The 21,950-nt window shown below is 47.9% G+C and overlaps 1 protein-coding gene across 1 annotated transcript in view; it reads left to right on the top strand.

Moving 5' to 3' along the window:
- Positions 1 to 21,950, top strand: part of LOC144162859 (muscle, skeletal receptor tyrosine protein kinase-like) — a gene marked incomplete in the record, with an annotated part of 645,867 nt that overhangs the window by 295,950 nt on the left and 327,967 nt on the right. Inside the window, 1 exon segment of the mRNA XM_077693565.1 lies at positions 12,758 to 12,888. Within this exon segment, the coding sequence (XP_077549691.1) occupies positions 12,758 to 12,888 (131 nt within the window).

Genomic DNA, 21,950 nt, shown 5'->3' with positions numbered 1-21,950 from the left:
AATAAAATGCTATGAGATTGCCCACGAACGCAGTCGCATAGGTGAAAACGAATTATCCGCCGCTCCAGTCGTGAGCTACGCTAATACATCGGGGTCAGCGAGATTGTACAGGGCGCGGGTATATATGAGGTCGCAATGGCATCGGCGCGAGGCGGCGTGTTGTATACACGCGATCAGGTCTTCAGATTGCGCCGGGCCCCTGCGATGTTTTTCCACCGACCGTATCTGGATCTGTGCTTTGCTGGGTATGTGCATTAGCTCTGCTGCTGCTTCGGGTCTTATTGCTTCGGCGTTCGCTATTCCCATCTTCCAATCACTGCGTCTCTTCCGCTTGCACAACCTCTGCTGCCGCATCCGAGGAAGAAGAGCTTCTTCTTAGCTCTCATCTGCGTGGCGTATGGAATGCTGCTTCGGATGAAAGGGTAGGAAAAGAAAATAATAACACTCGTGTTGATGTGATATAGGGCTGGCCGAATTGAAGTAGCCGCGGGAACCGCAGGCTCTCGAATCCTTGCTGCGTGGTCGCAACTAGCCCCTGCACTTCCCCCCTTGCTCACACTCCCCTGTACTTCGCGGCAGCGTACGAAAACTGTCGTCGTCGGCTTCGAACGTGTTGTCGCTGATATTGGTCGTCGCAGTATTCGAATGACTTCCAGAGTCAGAGAGCTCGAGCCTGTGGCTTCCGGTTCGATGCGACTTCGCTGGGCGTTGTCGCGTCCTGTCGATATCGCAGTATATGTGTTGTGTTGTGGGATATTTGGCACATATAATCTGATACGTAGCAGGTGAGAGGTGTAGGAACGCTTATTTGCTGCGCATTTTGTTAATACTCGCGTATGTTGTGATAGGGTTACGGAGAGAGAGAGATAGAAATAATTATTTATTGGAGAGTTTAGCTCCAACCCAAACAGGAGCTGGCTACTCCATGCAGCATTAGAGTATACAAAAGGCGCAATACTTGCTCCAAGGAACCACAAGATTAAGTACATTGGGACAGCAGCGGCTGAAAGATCGCATGCGCACTCAGTAACTACTTGCTCTGTACAGTACACAAGCACGCACATATACATACGCATGATTGATTACAGCAGCGGAATATAGTCCAAAAAATAAAACAACACATATACATCTATATAAAAACAATACAAAATATCCACGATGCGACACAGATACTTTCGCCAATATACATACACCCTTGTGTGTTTCCACACCCATTCAGAGGAATGCACACGCATTTAATTTTGAAATCTGTGAATTTGTTTTCTTGCTTTATGTAGCGGGCTCAGTCTCTCGGTCTTCACTGCCTGGCGTGTTTTGTTGGATGAATCCGAGGCAATGCATTGAGTGATGAAGTTAACACTGTCCTGCCAATTTGATTATTGGGTTTCGGGAACGAAACCAATATTTTGCAGTGAAGGTGTAGGCTTTTTTTTTAGGTTTCGATACCTTGTAATCTTCTTGCTGCGTTCGCTGTCGCTCGTGGCCTCTAGGCAGCCAGAATTTGGGTAGAGGCAAAAAACAAAGAAGAGAGAAACGTTTGTAGTGATGAACAGCCGCTGCGGTTCCAACCGGCTGAGACCGAGTGCCTTTACCTCTTGCGCTTGCCCTTCACTGCTGCCGGAGACCGCCTTCTTTCGATTTTACGCGTGGCTCATGCTTACAAAAGTCAACATTAATGATAAGTACCCGTCGTGCTCAGCCAGATAACAGAAGTAAGCCTCAGCGGTTACGTTTTGAGACCGTTCTCCTCAGCGTACGCACCGTCTTTTTCGTTTTTGTGCACATTGCTTTTTTTCCCGTCGCATCCAAATTCCAGTGTTGTTGAGAACTTGTATCTCTCTCTCTCTCTCTCTCTCTCTCTCTCTCTCTCTCTCTCTCTCTCTCTCTCTCTCTCTCTCTCTCTCTCTCTCTCTCTCAGTGTTTGTGTGTATGTGTGTGTGTGTGTGTGTGTGCGTGCGTGTGTGTGCGTGTTTGCGGTCGCCCTTGTTTGTTCGTTCGTTTGTTTGTTTGAATACTTTGGGCACCTGTGGAAGCGAAGAGTTCGGGTCACGGCGTCGAGGGTGGCAGAGGTTGTGATTAAAAGGGTTAGCGTTCGTGTCGGCCACTTTTCTTCTTATCGGCCACACGCTGTCGTGTTATCGGGTGAACCCACACGGCCTCCCTTGTGTCCCAGCCTGCTTGTCTTTTACTCTTTTTGGCGCCACGAAACCAGGGCTCGATCCGACGCCCGAAGCGGGGTCGCCGTATGTTCAAGCAGCCAGCGTATATATTCCACCGTGTTTCGTTTCGCCCAGTTCTCTTTTGTTCGTTCTTTTCGTCTCCTCCGTCGCAGCGTTAAGCCGGAAACGCAAACTTCGGCAACCACCCCGGGAATTGATTAGCTGTTCGGTTTGGCCGAGTGGGTCTGTGAGGGAACGAGCCAGGCGAGTAGGAAGGTGTCGAGGGCCTGAAGGCGACTCCGCGAAACCTTACCCCTTGATGCCGAGGTGCAGGCTGGGCTAGGGCACGGTGATGAACGCTCGCCTGAAGGGGCACTGGGTCTTCAGTCAGCGGATCGCGCAAATTTAGCGTCATGCAGGCGCTGGGGCTGTTTGTTTTGCACCACCGCCTTTTGGCCCCACTGGTAATAAAAGAGACGAGTACTGGAGGGCTTCGCGCCTGGTGACCTGACCAGCGCTCGCGATCGCTCGATCTCGTCTTCTCACGCTCTTGCCTAAGGGAACACGGAGTCGTATCCGGGCGGACGCGTAGACCACAGCTCTCGAATTCTGTCGTTAGCTTTTTATATGCGCGAGGGTACCATTCGGCAGCCGTGGTGTACGCTGCCAGCTAAGGTTGCTTCTTTTGCTTCCTGTTTCGTCCGCTTTATATTATGACGTGATTTGTTCTGTTTGTCTTTGCAAATAGGAGGGTTCGCTGGTGTTCGGGTACAGGTTAAGTAATGCTACAGAGCTTCCTTTGTCTTTAAATCGAGAAAAGCATCTTTTGTCGTCTGACAAAAGTTAAAGAAGCCGTAAGGAGGTTCAATATCTTCGTCGTAGTGCGCATTTAAGGTGCACGTTTTTACTACGTGAATTCTTCGCTGGATGAGAATCTTCTGCTCGTCACTGCTGGTGTCGTTTCATTTTGTTATCTTTTTGTTGTAACATTTCCCATCTGGTTAGCTCCGTTCGAGGTAATTGGCCTTTATATTATCAGTGGTGGAAACCAACGCTTACCCGCCGCGGTAGCTCAGTGGCTAAGGCGTTGCGCTGCTGAGCACGAGGTCGCGGGTTCGATTCCCGGCCACGGCGGCCGCTTTTCTGATGGAGGCGAAAAGCAAAAACGCCCGTGTGTACGAGATTTCGGCGCACGTTAAAGATCCCCAGGTGGTCAAAATTAATCCGGAGCCCTCCACTACGGCGCGCCTCATCGCCTGCGTTGTGTCGGCGCGTTAAACCCCACAATCAATCAATCAACCAACGCTTCGGTGTCTAGTAGCCCTCGAGGAAGGAGACGCCAAACCGGGCATCTATGTCAGAAAGCGGGCCCATCTTTCGAGAACGAAATGCACAATTCAGGCATGCGCTGCGTGCTGCGTGCACATTAGTCCGTCATCTTCCGCTTTGCAGGACTCATCCGAACCACGTGACTTTTCCGCGATAGGTTCGAAACACCTTTTAGAATTGATTGATTGTGGGGTTTAACGCGCCGACGCTACACAGACGATGAGGCGCGCCGTAGTGGAGGGATCCGCATTAATTTTGACCGCGTGGGACTCTTTAACCTGCGCCGAAATCTCTAACAAACGCGCGCTTTTGCTTTTTGCCCTCATCAGAAAAGCGGCCGCCGCAGCCTGGAATCGAACCGGCGTCGTTGTGCTCAGCAGCAGAACGTCTTAACACAAAACACTTTTTACAACAATCAATACTGACTGAACCATTTATATTTCGCGGAAAAGCTTTCGTTCTTTGTTAAGATCGCTTCGGGTAGTGGATGCAGAGGCATTTGCGTAAATAAATAAATGTTCAATTCGATTTTCGGTTTATTTTTATTTCACCAGTATTTGTGGCTGGCTTTCTGAGTTAAAAGCTGCAGTAGCAGCTTGACAAGGCCCTGCAAAACGTTACGGGGAAGCAACCTCGACAACACTCACAGGTTATGCAGTTTCGTGACATAACAGAAGAGAAAAATGTGCACATTAAATATACAAAAATTGTAACAAAAACGTAAACCTTTTTAAACCGTTTTTCAGTGCAGAGACAAGCCACATTGAATTGTCGAAACGATTACGCCACGAAGAAACGATTACAGAGAAGAATCAATAACCAATCAGCTCAAACATCTGCAAGTTGAGGAGGAAAAAAATTACGTACATAGCTTTCGAGATAATTAAATCAACAAGGTCACAGAATTTGTCGCAGTTCTCGGAAATTAGTCTGCTTTGTGCTATATAGCTGTTTAGAAGACCATGCTTTAGTGATTGCACTAATATTTAGTGTGAAAATGCTCAGTGGACTGCATAACTACGTAACTGCGCAAATCCATGTGCTAGCCAATTTTTTGTTTTATCATCTCCGGATCCCGGGCCTGAAGCGAAGCCTACGATCTGCAATGAAGCTAACATAAACGCTACCGCGTGCTGTCGTGCGGGGAGTTTAAATATGACGTGTTAGCAGCGATCTTTCATATGTGTCATCGTGCGCAAAGCATTTACGAAGCCTTAAACCGCGAATAGGTTTGCGCAAAACATTTACAAAGCCTTAAACCGCGAATGCGTTTGTGTGATCATATGCCCCGAGCTTTCGCTCCCTCTTCGAGGCAGTACATCTTCGCCACAACGCGAACTCACCCGTCTGTGTTGCTGATATAAGCTAGGCATGCTTACACGGCGCCCATCTCTTCGTCACGCGTCTTGGGGCTTCCTTGGTTCACAGCTTGCGTCTCTTAAGATTCCGCAAAAGCTGACTCGGGAGCATCACGTGCGCTGTAGCTTATCCAGCTGAAGATTCCCTGAACAGCGGTCTCTTCGATCCAACACAAGGGATTCGAGGGGATGAGGTCTAGTGCAGTCCCACGGGTTCGCTTCGAATGAAAAAAAAAAAAAATGTCGGCACGCAAAACGCAAACAGGCAGAGAGAAAAGAGGAAGTGCTATAGGAAATGGTCATGGCAGGAAAAAGGAGCCGTTCTTACTTTTTTCTCGCCGTATAGAGGAGTGTAAGGCTCCGTTGCGTAGACGTGCTGATGCAGCGCGGATCCTTTGTTCTTCGCTCCGAGACGCCGGCATAAGATACTGCCGCCCAGCTTTTACGTTTCTTCGGAGGTCGCGCTTTGATAGCCCCGCACCTTGCCACCCCCCTATCCCTCCCCCCCCCCCCCCTTTTTTTTTTACCAACTGCTTCTCTCTTTCCTCTGCGAGGTGGTCGCTTTGCATTTCCGCTTATTCCTCCGCAGTTTTATATTGAGTGCATGCCGTCTTAACGCACGGCTGCGCCCTAAATAAGCGAGTTTGAGGCTCTCTTCCGCCCGTGTTAAGAAGCGGGAGAGCTTTGCATGTATGGACCGCTTTCCTGTGGAGGCGGCGCTTGTAAGCCTCTTGTGTAGAGTGCATCACGTCGTCCGAGATGACCTCTCTTCTCTCCGGCTTGCGAAAGCTCTGGAGCTTTGTTTTATGGGGATTTGTTTGCTTGATTGGTGGCGCGGTCGCGCCGCGATTTTGGTGAACTCAGTGTCTACAGCGCCGTCCGACGGCGCTGCAGCTCAGAGCTGCAGCCAATGCTATAGCGCCGTCCGACGACATTTGAATTTTTTAAGAGTAAGTTAGCACGGGCAGAGTGTCTGCCGTTGCGGTGCAGAGGTTCCGTCTGAGCTTTCTGATATTCCTGAGATTCCTGTTTCGAGTACGGCCCTTTCATCCTTCATCTTGATTTTCAATCATAATTTTCGTGGCTTTGGTTAATTTTTGATGTTTTGAATGCTTTCAGTGCATTAGGTCATGTTAGGTGAGGTTATATAACTTTAGGTTAGGGAGAGCGAGGTAGTGCCAGCATGGCTTTTCGTTTTGTGAAATGACCGGGGACGTCAGTTTAGTGCAATGCTTATAAAACCGTCGGAAGGATATCTAGTCACAGCTGCCTTTTGTGAAACTCGTTGCCCCTGCATTTCCGGCGTCGTCTTCATCGCCGTCTGGTCACTCATTCGCTTACCAGGAGCGCCGAAGTGGTTTATTCTTACCAACAGCTAGTTATTGGAGCCGGGACCAATGTTGTCAAATTTTGTCTGCACTTGTTAAGCATGGCGTATAACTCCTGTTATACGGAGAGGTCAGTATTCTATAATTTCCACTCCCATGCGAAAGGCCATACGCGTTTACGGGAGAGGCCGGACGGGTGGTTTCATTAACCTTAATTAATTAGAATAACACCAAACCCGCCCTCGCCTCTCTTTTTATGGTTCGATCATTTGACTATGTGCCCAAAAAAGGCCTCGTAATGAAACACGACGTGACTTGGCCTTAATTAAGTCGTTTCATTTTTATTGCGGTCTTGAGTACTTCTCTGGTCTGTGCGATTTGCATAGCGCCGCTCTCCGACTCTTTGTTTCTCCGAATTTTCATGTTCGATGGCCGTTTTTTTTCACGGGAAGTGCTCATTTCGTCCTGCTGTGGCTTTATTCAATCTTTCTATTAACGTTTGATCCTTATGAAGTCGGAAAGAAGATCGGAAGGAGAATAAGCGAAAGGGAGGAAATTTCGCCTACCTTATTGAATTTAGGTGGACGGCTGTTAAGCTTTTCCTGTTCTCATTTTATGCTATTCAGAACATTGGTATCAACATTTGTTTTCTCCTAGCTTAGTCATGCACAACTCTACGAACTGAAGAAGTGAACTGAGGCAGCCTAGTTGGTGCATGATGCTCTGTAAAAAAACAGCGCTAAAACGATACGACAGGAACGCTATGGCAGGAAGGGTTTGTCTTTCTTCCTGTTGTATCGTTTCTAGCGCTGTTTTTCTAAGTAACAACGCTACGTGCGTGCACTACGTACTGTACGCCCCTCAAGTGATATTTCGCAAAGGCATCGTTCTAGTGATTTTACTTCAGTTGTTATGTTCTCACGGACTGGAGGTCTCTAAAGCGACGTTTCGGCAATTTGAACGTTATGATCACTTGCAGCCCGGGTGCAATGTTCTTGGGCTTAGCGTGGCCTGCTTCGTATGGCGTCTGCGTGGGTTTCTTACCGTTCATAGCCACCGTGACTGCTTTATTCCCGCTTTGCCGAAAGTGTCTGAATATAGTTTTTGCGATTTGTTCGTTGCACTGTCATTCCTGTACCGCCCTACTGAAAGAGAGAAAAATGTTGTTGGGAACTTTAGTTATCTCGTGTTTTGTGAGACTTCCACATTCGTGACTGTCGACGGAGCATTGAGATGTCGTTCGGCTTTTTAGTTTTCGGAACCAGGCGCTTTTCTTAATCGGCTCGAAATGCAAGACGAGGAAACCAGACTGGCACTATAAAACGTAGGATAAGGCGATATAATAATAAATCGGCTCGTATGCCGACCTACTAAATTTTGCATGCGCATTTGTCGCTTTAGTTACTCGCGTTGACATAATTAGGACACACTGCAGCCGCTATGGTTTCGAAGTACTGTCCTTGTGATTTTTAAAGGCGTGTACCTGATGACAAAAAAATTATAATTTCCTTTAAATAGAAAGCTGTTTGGACGGACCCAGGAACTCAACAAAAGTGTCCCGTACACGACACCAAAATAAGGCGGTTTTTAGCCCTGAAGAACCGCCCAGACTTATATAAAAAAAGAAACTAAAGATTGATTTATATTGGCTTATCTGTGTTCGTGCATCTCTACGTATGCTTTTCTTGGAACTCGTATGCTCTAGGGCCTAGGGCGTTTGTATATACGGCCTTTCATTACATAGGTCGCACAGATAAATAATCCTAGCGGAATTTATTAAATACTCTATATCGCCCTCGTATACCTATGGACCGCATCGTGTGGCCCGTGACGGACGTACGGATGGACGGATAGACTTCAAAGAGAAGTCACCAAAGAATGCTTACGCATTAAAACTAAACGCGTACGTTTCGTACGAATGTATAAAAGTAATATGAGGAAAGGCCGAATTTCGCGATTCTCGTTGCTTTGAGAGAAATTGGTACAGTTTTGTACACGTCGCAAGATTTTTTTCTCTGGGGTTTCTGTATGATTCTCGTAGTTGTAGCCGCGTAGTAGGTGCATTTCGTTCGCGTAAATGATTCCGCGCGCAGCCCGGCGCTTCCAGTGCAGCCGTGAAGCTAACACTGGTGACGCTGTTCGAAGTACTTTTTCTTCGATTTCCACGGGCCTTATCATTCCCGTGGTCATGACCGACCAGACTGAATCGAAGCTAAAACAGGGACGTATCCATATGAACAGCGATCCTTAGCATGAATATGTAGAGAACTGTGTGAACAGTGAGCATTGGTGGAACTGCTCCTTCCGCTACCTTTTTATCTCTCTCTCTCTCCAGGGCGTAAGGCCTCAAGGCCTCCTTACCTCAATAAAGCAATTCTCTCTCTCTTTCTTCAAAATTCTTCAAAGCTATATGCTGAATTCTGTGTCAAATATTTGTGGGGTGTTGAATACGGATGCGACGTTTTTCTTTGTTCTTTTTTTCTTTCTTTCAGGGGGCATTGACCCGGAATGGAAACATAGGACTTCCTTTTACTCCGCCAGCTAAGCGCTTTCATATACCGACAGGCTTTGTAGCTCAGTCCAAATTCTTTCATGTTCAACTATTCTGTATTGGGCTGTTCTCCTTCTATTTGCTGTGCCGGCGATCGTAAAAACAAACAAAAAAAAAGTGCCTCCGAATTGAGATCACCTTAGCGATGTTATTTCCTTCATTATCACCTGCAAAATGTTTAACGCAGCGTTTTTGTCTTATTTCTATGTTTTGAACGCGAGATGGGAGTTTTTTCGGCATTTATCCTTGGATTTCGAGAGGTACAGAGGTCACATATTCTAGCATTGCAACGCAGTTTATAAAAACGAGGTTCATGTGATTAGACGGTAAAGTTCTCATGGGGCTGTCATCGTTGCATCGAGGAAAAAATAGAATGAAAGTTGTATCAACCCTGTTACGACTCCGTTTTTTCTTTCGGCATACATTGGGCAAGAATTTAGCCTGCAGTATTACATGAGTTTGGTTATCGCTACCCAGTAAGTAGCGTGAATTTTGCGACGTCATACTAGAGAGCATTTACATCATCGCCATTACTCGAAACAGATGACGTGATTGATTTACGGCCGCCTTCCCACCCTCTTCCCGCGTCACGGCTATTGGTTGGTAGGCTTTGTTGCAATATGCAGCTGGTTGCAAGGAAGCACCCTTTACAGGAATAACATGTGGTGGATTTTGCGTAGGCTCTCTATTTTCCCGCTGCGCGGTTACACGAGAATAGGCTTTGTCGCAACATGTAACGTATCGCTGGGAAGCGCCTTCTGGAGGCAAAATACTAAACTTGTTTGTGGCTGCCTTTCATATTCCCGCAGAGTGCCAGGATACAATGTGCTACTGAGGAGCACCTCCTTCACGCAGAACTTGATTTTTCTGGCAGATGGTCGTCTTGGACAATGAACAGTGAAACACCATGCCGGAGGCGGGCTAAAGAAGCTATCTTAAGGACAGCTTGAGGGAGCTTCGGGCCGCCGTTTTGGCACCAGCCTACAATAGTGTTCCACAGTACATAAAAAATAATAAATCGCGCAGAAATACAGCGTCCTTTGCGCCATTCAAAGAATGTACAAAGAACAACATAAAAACAACAAGAAAAGAAAAACAGAAGAAATAGGTACAGAATAGATAAATCTCTCAATAGAGGACCCGAAGGAAAATCTGAACCCATTATAAATAGTGATGCCTTGCGCACAAACCATACACAAAATAAAATGTACACTGACGGATGTATTAAATCACTCAATACATATAGATTGCTCTCATAATACATGCATACAGATTTACATTACTGTGTAATGCATACAGATTACACAATGCATACAGAATTACTGATACAGATAAATCACTCAATACATATAGATTGCCCTCATAATACATGCATACAGATTTACATTACTGTGTAATGCATACAGATTACACAATACATTCAGAATTGCTGATACAGATAAATCACTCAATGCAAAACCGAAAGAAAAGAAGTGATATGGAGCGCCAGAAGAGTTGGAAAGGGCTGAGGAAAGGTAAATGAGACGGATGTTTTCCTGCGAAATTCTTTCTGTCGTTTGTCTGCGCTGTTGCATACCGCGATAGAACTCAAACCAAATCGCCCAACTTTATATATTGTTAAACTGATCGCGACCACGCGGAGTACATTGTGCTGTCTGTCATACGTGTGTGCCGGCGGAGAACAAATTCATTGAAGACATATTGGTTGACAAATCTTATGGTAACCCGTTACTTCAGAGCTCCTATTTTTTCAGGATTTTACTGCGAAGCTAGGTATTAATATGGTTGCGTGCATATTTCATCTGGGCGAACAACTTTGCTGCAAAGCCAATTTTATCGAGAATGCTGAGCGGAAAACTGCTATCAATCCCGTTTTTATCAAAACTGTCCCGACAACAATTATATCGCAATTGGCTGGTAATGCCACTAATCCGAGATGGTCCTGCGTAAAGAGCGGGCTCTCCAACCCTTTTTTTTTTCTGGAAAATTGAAAAAAAAATTTGATAACTAACACCGGCGACGCTGCCCAACCTACAACTTTTCATGCGGGTCCTGTAAGCGTTACCGACTTCAGAAAACAGGCGCTGTTTAGGCAGCGTCGCCGTCGGGCCGTATATAAGGCCACCTTATGAGTGTACCGACGGCGCGTCTACGCAGTAAGTTGTACCGACGGCGGGAAGGGGCCGCAGCGCGTGACAAGGCGTGAAGGGGGCAACTTGACCCACAACACGCCCGCGCTCGGGGGGCACCTTTCGATCACCCCCAAATCTAGCTGATGTCCGCAACCCTCCTCAACACCCCCATGACCAGGAAGCCTTAGTACTCAACCGCATCACTCATAGGTCGCCTGTTGATATTTGTGGAGTAATTTCGAAATTTTTAGCGTGTGCAGGCGAAGCTGTGAAGTCTGTGACAATCACTCAGCTGGAAGGAGGTGTTGGGCGTGTGGCTCATCGAGGCCTTCACGCCTGGGGGGTGTTTTTACTCGACGCAGGTGCCTCGGCAGCGCATTAGCGATTCGCTAGAGTGACAGTAATGGAGGGAGGACAAATGGGTGTGTTCCCTCCTGTGGGAAGCTGTTCATCTTTCTAGTGCGAAAACGCTTTTTTTTTCCTGCTTGTTTGCTGGTTTCTTCGCGAAGTTGCGCTGCGGTTCGTAGCAGAATGAAGTAAAGAAGGGCCAAAACCGCAGGGACAATGCTTCAACCTGCGTTAATGTCGGATGACACGAGCGAGGCCACCACCTCCTGTTGAGAGACATGGATTGCTTCAGTCGGTGCTTCGCTTACAACGTCTGCTCCTCCGAAAGTGGCACGCCGAGGTTGACCCAAAAGGATTAGCAGTGGTATTTGCTGGAATCTCTGGCACATGTGGCGACTGCGATTAGCAAGGAAGGATTGTGGAGGAGATCACATGGGCTGAGGTAGAACGAATTAAGTTAGAAGACGAAGTAAAATCAAGGGGGAAAGAAAGTAAAGTATATGATTGCATGTTTACATTTTTTTTTTCTGTGGAGTAGGAGCGAAGGGTTTAAGAGCGTGATGATAAGGTCACTAAGGTTACTGGGGAATTTTCCAGGCACAACTTTCGATTGATTGTAGGGTTTAACGCGCCGACGCAACGCAGGCGACGAGGCGCGCCTTAGTGAAGAGCTCCGGATGAATTTTGGCCGCCTGGGGATTTTTAACGTGCACAGAAATCTCGTACACACGGCCGTTTTTGCTTTTAACCTACACCAGAAAAGCGGCCGCCGCGGCCGGGAATCGAACCCGCGTCTTCGTGCTCAGCAGCACAATGCCTTAGCCACTGAGCAGGCACAACTTTCGATACTCCTTCGAAAACATCGAAGGTCTGCGTAACTTGATTTTATTTATTGCAGGGAAAAACAGTTCGGTTTATCTGCATCAACGCAACAATAGAAAGCTTAGAGTGACGAGCGTCCTTTGTTGCGCCGCATGCTGGTAATTTCTGAATGGAAAAAAAATTCCCTGTTTAAGCGAGATAGAGGTTATCGCGGTCGAATAATCAAAGACAATCAGACGTAACAAATCTGATCGGGCATTGCTGAGAGCTCAACGGATGAAGTCTGTTTACAGCCTGATTACTAACAAGAAAAGAGAAAAAAAAGTCCAGAGCCATCTCCACTAACGTGAAACCTGGGGAGAGGCGAAGCATGCAGTGTATAGGTGTATTTTTGGCGCCTTGGCGTTTTCCCCAATGGAGGTGTAACCGTTTCGGGGTTGAGGTATACAGCTTTGCTGTAAAAGTCTCTTGTCTTTGAAGCACAAAGCTCAGCTAGCGAGAGGCGTAAACGAGTGCCTCGGTAGTAAAGTGACTACACGAGACGATGGTTACGACGACGAAATTAGACGCCGACAGCCCGAGCCCCTCAGGGGCTTCGCCGCTAAAAAAAAACGGGGGGGGGGGGGGGGGGGGGGGGGGGGGGATTTGAAGCGCTCGTGGGATTGAGGTGTAATATTCCTATTTCGGACATCGGTTTTGTCTATATTTTGCTTTCCTTGTTTCCTCGCAGTGCCAGCCAAGGTTGAAGGCGGAGTCCGGACCTCAGTGCTCAGCGTTCCAGCGGGAAGCACGATCGTGCTACGATGCAGCGCCCGTGGAGATCCGCCTGCCACGATAACCTGGTGGAAGAACGGAAGACAGGTGAGCTCGCTCTTCCCCACCTCGTATTGTAGGTTGCGTAGCTTCATTCAATTACTTTTCCAACAAGAAGGTGAACTGGGCTTTTCTGATGCCAGGCTCCACTCGACGACAACGCGCGGGTTGCAAGTGCGGATAAATAGCAAAGTGTCTGCCGATTGTATTCACATTTATAGTTTATGCTCGAGACGAACTTCTTTTTGGACCAGTATGCGTTGCAGGGCTAGCTGGTTTGGAGACGTTGTAGGAAAGTCTTGGCGCTGAGGTAAACGGTCACAAGTGGCGACACGACAGCTTTTTAACGAGAAATATTAATCGTTTCGTGTTTGCGAATATACTTGGTGTTCAAAATTAAGAGTTATGGTTTTCTTAAAATTAGGCACTGGCAGGCCGCTAAGTCCATGTCCCAGGTAGCCGATTTAGTAAGGCATTCGAGACAAATCTCTCTGGGCAAAGAAGTTATGTGGCCAGGAGGACACAAAGTGAGATGACAATTATCGCTTTCAGCAACATAATTAACCAAAATTGAACCCTTTTTGTTGACTGCAGTAAGTGGGTCTGTTTGTATTGAAAAGTAGATGCAGTTGTGTTTCTACACAGTACCAGTTGGAAGAATTCTTCTGGTGTGTCTGTGCTCCGAGATATGCGACTCCAAATTTAAAATTGTCGTCGCATATGATTACGCATCCAAGAGAGTTGGGATCGGCGCAAAGCTCCCCCCTGATGTGACGCGGACATTGTGTGCGCCGTTCACTTCGACAACGGAGCGGAGGCATTGACAAAGAGGATAACTGTCCCTCTTCCCCTCTCGGATGGCGAAATCAAGATATGAGAGCGAACCTAACAACGCAATCTGAAAGATTCTGCGAATCCCTGCAATCAACGGGAACAAGCGATGTTGTCCCGGTGTTATGTTCCCGCAGGGTACGCAACCGTTATTGAACGCCGGTTTTTTTTTTTTTTTTTTGGATATTTGAAATCCATTTCGATGCGTCTACTTTATAAGCGAACACCGATTGCTGTGCCGCTCTTCTTTTAAGGCGACGGGTGCCGAAGTCATTTATTTTTTCGCTTTGACTTATCCCATTGTAGTGACGTTCTGCTAGCGTGGCAAATGCTCGAGCTACCAATTTGTTTTTAGTTCCCCACGCGCGAGGGAATCTGAAAAACCCGCATAGGAGGTTAAGCAAAAAAAAAGAAGAAACAGAGCCGCCCCCGCGCCACTTGTACTCCGCTCCTCTCGCGTGCATCGTCGAACCAGCGGCAAATTTGAGATAGAGGGGTAGGAGGAGGGTGTGTTTAGGAAGGTAGGCGGGGGCGTTGTAGGGGAGATGTTGAGGCGCCTTATGTGTGTATGTACTACACGGCGAAGCCGATGTAATACCGTGCCATAAAACAGGAGCGATCCATCACTTTGGGGCCCTCTCGAGCGTTAGAGCGTGGGCACGTATACGTCTGTCGATGTGCTTGCCAGAGCGCACGTGCTTCTTAGAGCTCAGCAGGGATGCCTGCCGTTACCTGGCGAAGCCACTTCTCCGGTGCAGTACTTACTTTGAAAATGTGACATCTATTCGTCTCCCGAGGGATAAATTAAGAGTCGAGAAAAAAAATCTGGGTCCATCTCCACTAACGTGAAACCTGGGGAGGGCCGAGCATGCATTGTATAAGTGTATTCGTTTCGCCTTGGTGTTTTTGCCAACGGAGATGAAACCGTTGGGGGGTAGAGGTGAACAGCTTTGCTCTAAAAGTCTCGTGTCATGAGCACGAAGCGCTCTAGTGCGAGGCGTTGGAAAACGAGTGTTCCGGCATGTTATTTTAGTACGCGTTACGTTCTAACGCGAGGCGTTAGGTGTTTTAGTACTGTGACTACTTGAAACGACGACGCCACGAGACTAGGACGACATGAGACACCGACAGCCAGCTCCCCTGAGGGGCTTCGCCTCTTAAAAAAGCTTATTGGACTGAAACTCGCGTTTAGGCATGCGCCAACCAGCCCACTTGCTCACTGAGATATTGTCACGAAGCCAAAGACGACGCAGTTGTCTTCAAGGAAAACAAGTTTATTGGAGCGAACTTGTGCTCCCCTAACTACCCAAAGAATACACAGGTGACGAAGCAGCAGTCAACATAGTGACGTGCGCAGGTGAGCGTCGGCGAGTCGAATGCCGCGGCGTCAATCTGAGAGCAATTTATATTCGGGAGTGGGTGTTTCTCGAACCGTCGGATTGCGTCGAGAACAGTGTAGATAAAAGAAGACTATTCTAGGCCAGTGGCGCTAGGGCGAAACATTCTTCTTGTCAGATGAGATAATCCGTGCAGCATGAGAAAGAAAGAATGAATCATGCGCTTCACTTGGGGCACAGATAACACAGCCTCAGCGCAGCCGGGCGATAAAAGCAAGAACATGAACAAATCTAGTGCATGGTTCGCGGCAATATATAGTTCTCGCTTAGTGTGCGGTTGGACCCGCCGCGGTGGCTTAGTGGCTAAGGCGTTGCGCTGCTGAGCACGAGGTCGCGGGTTCGATTCCCGGCCGTGGCGGCCGTTGTTCTGATGGAGGCGAAAAGCAAAAACATCCGTGTGTACGAGATTTCGGCGCACGTTGAAGATTCCCAGGTGGTCAAAATTAATCCGGAGCCCTCCACTACGGCGCGCCTCATCGACCTGCGTTGTGTAGGCGCGTTAAACCCTACAATCAAACAATCAATCAGTAGGCGATTGGAACAAACAGGGACAACAATTTGCGAGCGTGGAATTCTGGGGGAGATTTTGAGGGAGCTGGCTGCGGCAACAATTTCATTGAGTGAGCTCTTTGGGGAGGAGGGCGAAGTAATGTCCTTTCGTTAAAATTATAAAAAAAATTGGCGCAGCTTGCACTAATTGTTCAAGGCTGGATAAACAGCGAGCTGGAGGTCGACTTAGCTTCTTCCGGTGCTGCTAAGTTTTGCTAGATTTTGGCAGGCTTCGCTAAGTTTTGTCAAGTTTCGCGATGTTCTTGCTAGGCTAGGCTTAGCATTGAGGGGTGAGGCCAAGTTTAGCTGGATTTTACAGGTCGTTACGGTCGGTCCCCCACTCTGACAGCGGAACCGAGGTGTTAAGAAGCTCGGTCGACCCCCAGCTCTACTGTTTCTCCAGCCTTGCAGCACTAGTACAAGCTGCGCCATTGTTTTGCGTTTTAGTAGCCCAAGAAAAACTGTCACCTTTAAAATGGTATAGTGAAGGGGGGCGCATACTCATATGCCCCTTGTGCTCACACTCAAGCAAGCGCGAAAGCGGGCTTTACTGTAATATTGCCCTATCTGCGGTGGTGCACCCTTTAAAGGCGGCGCGATTTGTTTCTTTGTATTTTTTTTGTTTACGCCATCGGACCAACCTCAAGGATTCCACTGTAAAAAAAAAAAATGAAAAATGAAGCCTTCCAGGAAAACGGCAAAAAATAGTATGGATCAGTTATAGGACATGGTGTTACGGCAACGCTGTTGGTTTCGGGGACGTGTACTATCACAGTGTTCCCCACCGGGTCGGCTGTAAATGACAGTCCTGCCTCTGGCGCTCATATTCTCATATCCACTCATGGCGCAACTCGTTAGGGCGTGTGGTTCGCGCGGGTTGCACGTTGGGAGACGACGGCTGCAGCGAGTAAGGCGTGATTAATTATCCACCCGAGTCTCCTTCTTGCGCGCTCTTTGCCGAGCTTCGGATGTCGTCTTGCTCTCTCCTCTTGCTTGCTCGAGCGCCATAGAAACTCGGCGCTCCGCGTGCTAACGAGGTTGACCGTGCTTACGGCGGTTGTTGCCGCGTGTCTTGTGAGAGGCGTCCGCTAGACGAATGATCCCCGAGCCCTGCGACTCCGGCTGAGTACCGCGGGCTGCGGGATTTCTTTCGCGGCGGGCTTTTGCTTGCGTCGGTGAAAAATGGCACTTAGTATCTCGCTTTTGTAAATTATGGGACTGCCACGAACGGAACGTGGTACCATTGGCGCCGAGTATGCAATCACGTTCGGATAAGAGGAAAGTTTGCGGGAAGTTTTTTTTTTTTTATTCTTTCCTCGTCTTTTGTATCCGAACGCACAAACTGTATCATTTAATAACGAATGAAGTGTAAAATTTAGTATGTCGTTACGCTCACCGTTGTAGAATTGCCGGTGGAATACTTGTAAGTGAAACAGACAGTCCTATGCAAGATTTAAAGATTTTGATGAGCGTTTGGTGCACTTTATGCAAAGACGCCGAAATGAGTTAGCAGTGAGCTGAAGGGTAGTTACCCAGTTTGCGATTCTGCTTCCCTAATGTTCTTTTTACCTGAAATCAACTGAGATGGAGGGAGGGAGGGAGGGAGGGAGGGAGGGGTCGAAGGTGATAGACGTACAATGCAGTACTTTTTTTGTTTGTGTGATCATGTTACTCGGAAGTCTCAGCACTGACGTACAGCGAGTCGGATATAATTTGAGAATTGACCCCTGGGCCCCAACCACGAAAGAGAAATCCGGCGCAGAATTGGTATGGGCTGGGGAGTGCTCGGCAAGCACTCCCAAATAATGCAAAGTAAGCTACCTCTATCGCTCAAAAGAAAAATATACAACCAGTGCATACTGCCGGTGATGACACACGGGGCAGAAATTTCGCCCCTTACTTAACAAGTAGAAAGCGAACTTGATGGGCTTAACGGGCCATGGAACGAATGATGATAGGAGTAACACTTAGAGACAGGAAACGAGCTTCCCGGTTGAGGGAACAAACTCGAGTAGAAGATATCTTAGTTGAAATAAAGAAAAACAGATGGACTCTGGCTGGCCGTGTTGAAGACGAACCGACAACCGGTGGATGGAAAATTTGTATAACAGAGCGGATACCAAGAGATGGGTCTAAAAGAAGGGGAAGTCCATTAACACGATGGAAGGATGAAATACTTAACGTAGGTGGCCAGCAGTCGACTCAAGCGGTGCATGGCAGAAGCTGTTGGAAGTCAGTGGGAGAGGCCTTCGCCCTGCAGTAGGCCTAATTGGGCTGTTGATGAGGATGATGATGATGATGAACGCGGACCCGGGAACCTAAAGGAGAAAATTAAACAGCGAAGAGGTGGTGTGATAGATGCTTTTTGTCGCTCCCGTTCCCGCGGCGTCTCTGTCAACGCCGTTCCCACATTCCGATCGTGTCGTGAAATAGCTACATATGTGCCTCTCTCAGAGCCGCCCTTAAGTTATTCTCATCACGTAGAGTAGACGCCATGCATACACCTTCGGGGCGCAAAATAAGAACGGCATCCTGCGGGCCGCGCCGACGCGCTGTCATTAAATTTCACAAGGGTCTCTGTCAATCCAAGGCTCAAGGTGATGCCAACTTGATTCGTCTTTTCAAATTGGGAGGGTGTGAGAAGCATTCAGCCTACTGCCCTCGATGGTGTACCGAAAGGGTGTACCTAAGCTTCAACGCTCGTGTACACTGGAACGGCCCTGCATCCCATAGTTTCATACTGCGCGTATGTGGCTTTTGAATTCCTTTGTCATCTATGGACTTGGTTAACCACCGTTCTGGTTATGCCGTTTTGCTATTATGGCCACCATCTTCCGCGTCGTTTCCTGCACAATATCGGTGTCAGACCACCTAAACCACCTTCATCTTGGGCCTATCCAATTTGCAAAAACTCCCACCTCCCCTCGCGGGAACCCCTGCGTAGATGCGACGCATAGGGGGTTCACGTTGCAGCGTTGGACAGCGGAGGAATGGCACTGGAACGATGGAGCGGAGCGGCGCAGGCACCGCGTTTTATAGCGCTCATAACGGTGAGGGGACGCGCCGGCGCCAGTGCGTCTGCCGCGGCTATGACGCAACACAATCCACTTTAATCCAATCCAATCCAAATACAAGCCAATCCAATCGAATCCAATCCAATGCCCCTCGCGAGAGAGTGTTCGCTATCGGAGAGGAGAGGGGGTGAGTGGCGGAGAGCGAAGCTGACGCGGCGAGGAGAATGGGGAAGGGGTGGACGCTGACAACAACAACGACGACGCCGACGCCGAATGCAGGGACAAGGCGGGTGAATGAGATGCCTTCGCATCTAAAAATATTGGGCGTTTAATGCGCCGATGTCACACCTGGGCTTAGAGGCGCGCCGTAATGGAGTGCTGGCGGCTTCATTTCGATGTCCTTCGTATCGTTAACGCGGGCCGGAATCTCGATGCACGTGCGTTTTCGCTTGTCGTTTCCATTTGTAATGCGACCGCTGAGGCCGGGACCGGACCAACGTCATTGAGCGCGACAGCACGACGCCTTAGTCACTGAGCCACCGCAGTGGCTCCTTACCTACTTGATATAAGATAACTTAAACTCACCGAACTTTAACCTAACCTTTAACCATATCTTTAACCTCAGGCAAGCTAACCTAACCTAATGTTAACCCGACTTTACCTAACCTTACATAACGTTGACGTTACCTAACATAACGTTAACCCTACCTTAGTAGCCTAACACAATGCCAAATCTGACTACGTGTATCCTAACTTCAGCCGTAACTTTGCTGGCCTCACTTCAACTAATCAAATCAGTGTTATCTAACAAAGGCTAGTCTAATTTAACCAAACCCAACTTATGCTCTGACGGGATTCGGGGCCTTTCACACCCGGGCGTTTTAGGGGCGAAGCCCCTTAGGGGCTCGGGATGTTGGCGTCTCCTGTCGTCGCCATAATCGTCGTCTCATCTAGTCACGGTGATAAAACACCGAGAAAAGTCGTTTACGCCTCGGGCTAGAACGTAACGCGTACTAAAAAAAACACCGGGACACTTTTTTGCGCCTCGCGCTGGAGCACTTCGAGCTTCAATGACGAGAGACGTTTACAGCAAAGCTGTATTAGTATTACTCTACCCCCACCGGTTTCATCTCTGTTGGCAAAAACGCCAAGGCGTCAAGAACTAATACACTTATACACTGTATGCTTCGCACCTCCCCAGATTTCACGTTAGTGGAGGTGGCCCGGGATTTTTTTCCCTCGTATTTCGTCTCGATTCACACTACAGAGCAATATTTGGTCACAATGCAATGTTTCCTGCCATGGGGCCTAATTAGGTGATCCGGCTAAAATGTACCCTGCGTTTATTTCTAGAATTAAAGAGAAAAGATTTCAAGCCACATCGACCCCAGCCAACCCCTCACGCGTCGTTACTATAACATATTCGTGATGATGCATCTTCTGCAGTCGTGACATTCCCTACCGCAATGACTGTCTACCTAAAGTAAAAAAAAAAAAAGGGAACGATTACTATTCGGCTCGAGTGTGTGTAACATCGACTGACAAACTTTTTCGCCTCGGCACGCCGGGTCACAACGTTTCTCGGCGCGTTTACAGGGGCACATTTAATTATAAACGAACGCCGGGACCAGCTAATCGTTTCATGGTGTCCTAATGACTTCGCTCCCTATGAGGAAGCCCCGGGGAATTTGCGCCGTACAACGACTACGGTCTATAGGCCTCAGAACCTGCCGAGAACCGCTTCGTTCGTCACTAGGTAACGTGCATCAGCCTAATGTCCATTGCGCGTTCCTACGAGTCCCGTGTGCATTTGTTTCTGTACGCGGCTTCGGCCTCCTCCTGCACTCCCTCCCTCCTTGATGTCTAGTCGCCGTTATGGATAGGTCGCCCGCCGCTTTGATTAATTGCAGGAGCAGGCGGCCGAAAGATTGGCGGTCCAGCGGCCGTATGCGTGTTTAATATAATAAATTATTCGCGCCGTTTCCCGGCGCCCTGCTTTCTCGGCTCCCGCGTTGGTTCGTCGCTGCTAGCAGTGATTGTTCCGTGTCGTGGTATACTCGCTCACTCGTGTAATTGGAAAATTCCTGAGCTCCTTTCGCTCTTTATGATCTATGTGCGTCGCGTTGTCGCGTACGACCAGTTGAATTCTCTTCATCTCGTTTTTTTTATATCTGTACGTGTACTTTTCGTTTCATTTTGCGCGCCTTTTTTCCGAATGGTCTGTCCTACTTTTCGAAATGGCTACGCTCGGTGGATTTTACTTTGGCTTTGGCTTTGGCTAGCCACCGTTTAGCTCCAAATGCTTCCCACAAACGTGTGCCTGCGGCTTTGCTGGTGTGTTTACTGGGACCATTAGTAATCTCGGGGAGGGAGTGACGAGGGTGGCTAGCGGCACCTTCCTGTTACGATATTGATCAGGGTTCTGTTTCGTATCCCTCATGTGAAGATTTTTGGTAAAGAAAGAGCGAAAAAAAGTGTTTCCAAGTGCACCGTGCACGCCGTTTTTTGCCGATCTAGTTGCGCTGCTCGCTAGAGAAGGCTAAACGCATCGGCAGGGGACCTAATTGAGCCGGCGGAATAAAATTATAATAACTGGGAATCATTGCCCGACTGAAACGTTTCGTATATACGGTATTATGGGAAGACAGAGTTCACACGAAGTATAGCGCACCGAGGCGTAACTAGAGGTCATATTCTTTCCAAAAACAGTGAAATAAGATGATTGCTCACAATAACAACGTTTGGCACAGATTTGGTGTTTCTATCTTCAAAAAGTGGCGAAATTGGACTTCGTATGTTTTCCGTACATACGAAATTCGTACGGACAATGATTTACCGTTTCTGGCAGTCATATGGAACGAAAAACGGTGTAAGTTTTTTCAGAAGGGTATTCAATATTATATTATCACATGTTTCTCAAAAACATCCTCCCTTTTTTGGTGGCCTCTAGTCAAGATAGGTAAGAAATTCATATCCCAAAAATTCCGTATATTCGGAAAGTTTCAGGAGGGTGCTGAGCTAGCGTGAGCATCAGCTGTGAAAAAAAAAAAAAAAAAACGTCATTGCACTTTTTTGATCAATGTAGGCAACCAGTGTTAATATTTTCGAAGTGTTGGTTTTCGGTGTCTAACAAGTGACGCTTTCTTGCCAGAAATATGGTGGCGTTCCATATAGCCCATCGCTGGAGTTATGGTCACCGGTGCTGATTGCGGCAAGGGCACCACTATATATCGGGACCGCGTGTGGAGTCGATACACGGACCTACAACATTTAATAAGCCGCGCAGTTTGTATAATGTTGCTAATAAGTCCACTGGACC

The sequence above is a fragment of the Haemaphysalis longicornis genome, unplaced genomic scaffold (genome assembly GCF_048455015.1).
Source record: "Haemaphysalis longicornis isolate Haplotype H1 unplaced genomic scaffold, Haemaphysalis longicornis Haplotype H1 scaffold_12, whole genome shotgun sequence".
In the NCBI taxonomy this organism is placed as follows: domain Eukaryota; kingdom Metazoa; phylum Arthropoda; class Arachnida; order Ixodida; family Ixodidae; genus Haemaphysalis; species Haemaphysalis longicornis.
This window is presented reverse-complemented; position numbering and strand designations above follow the sequence as displayed.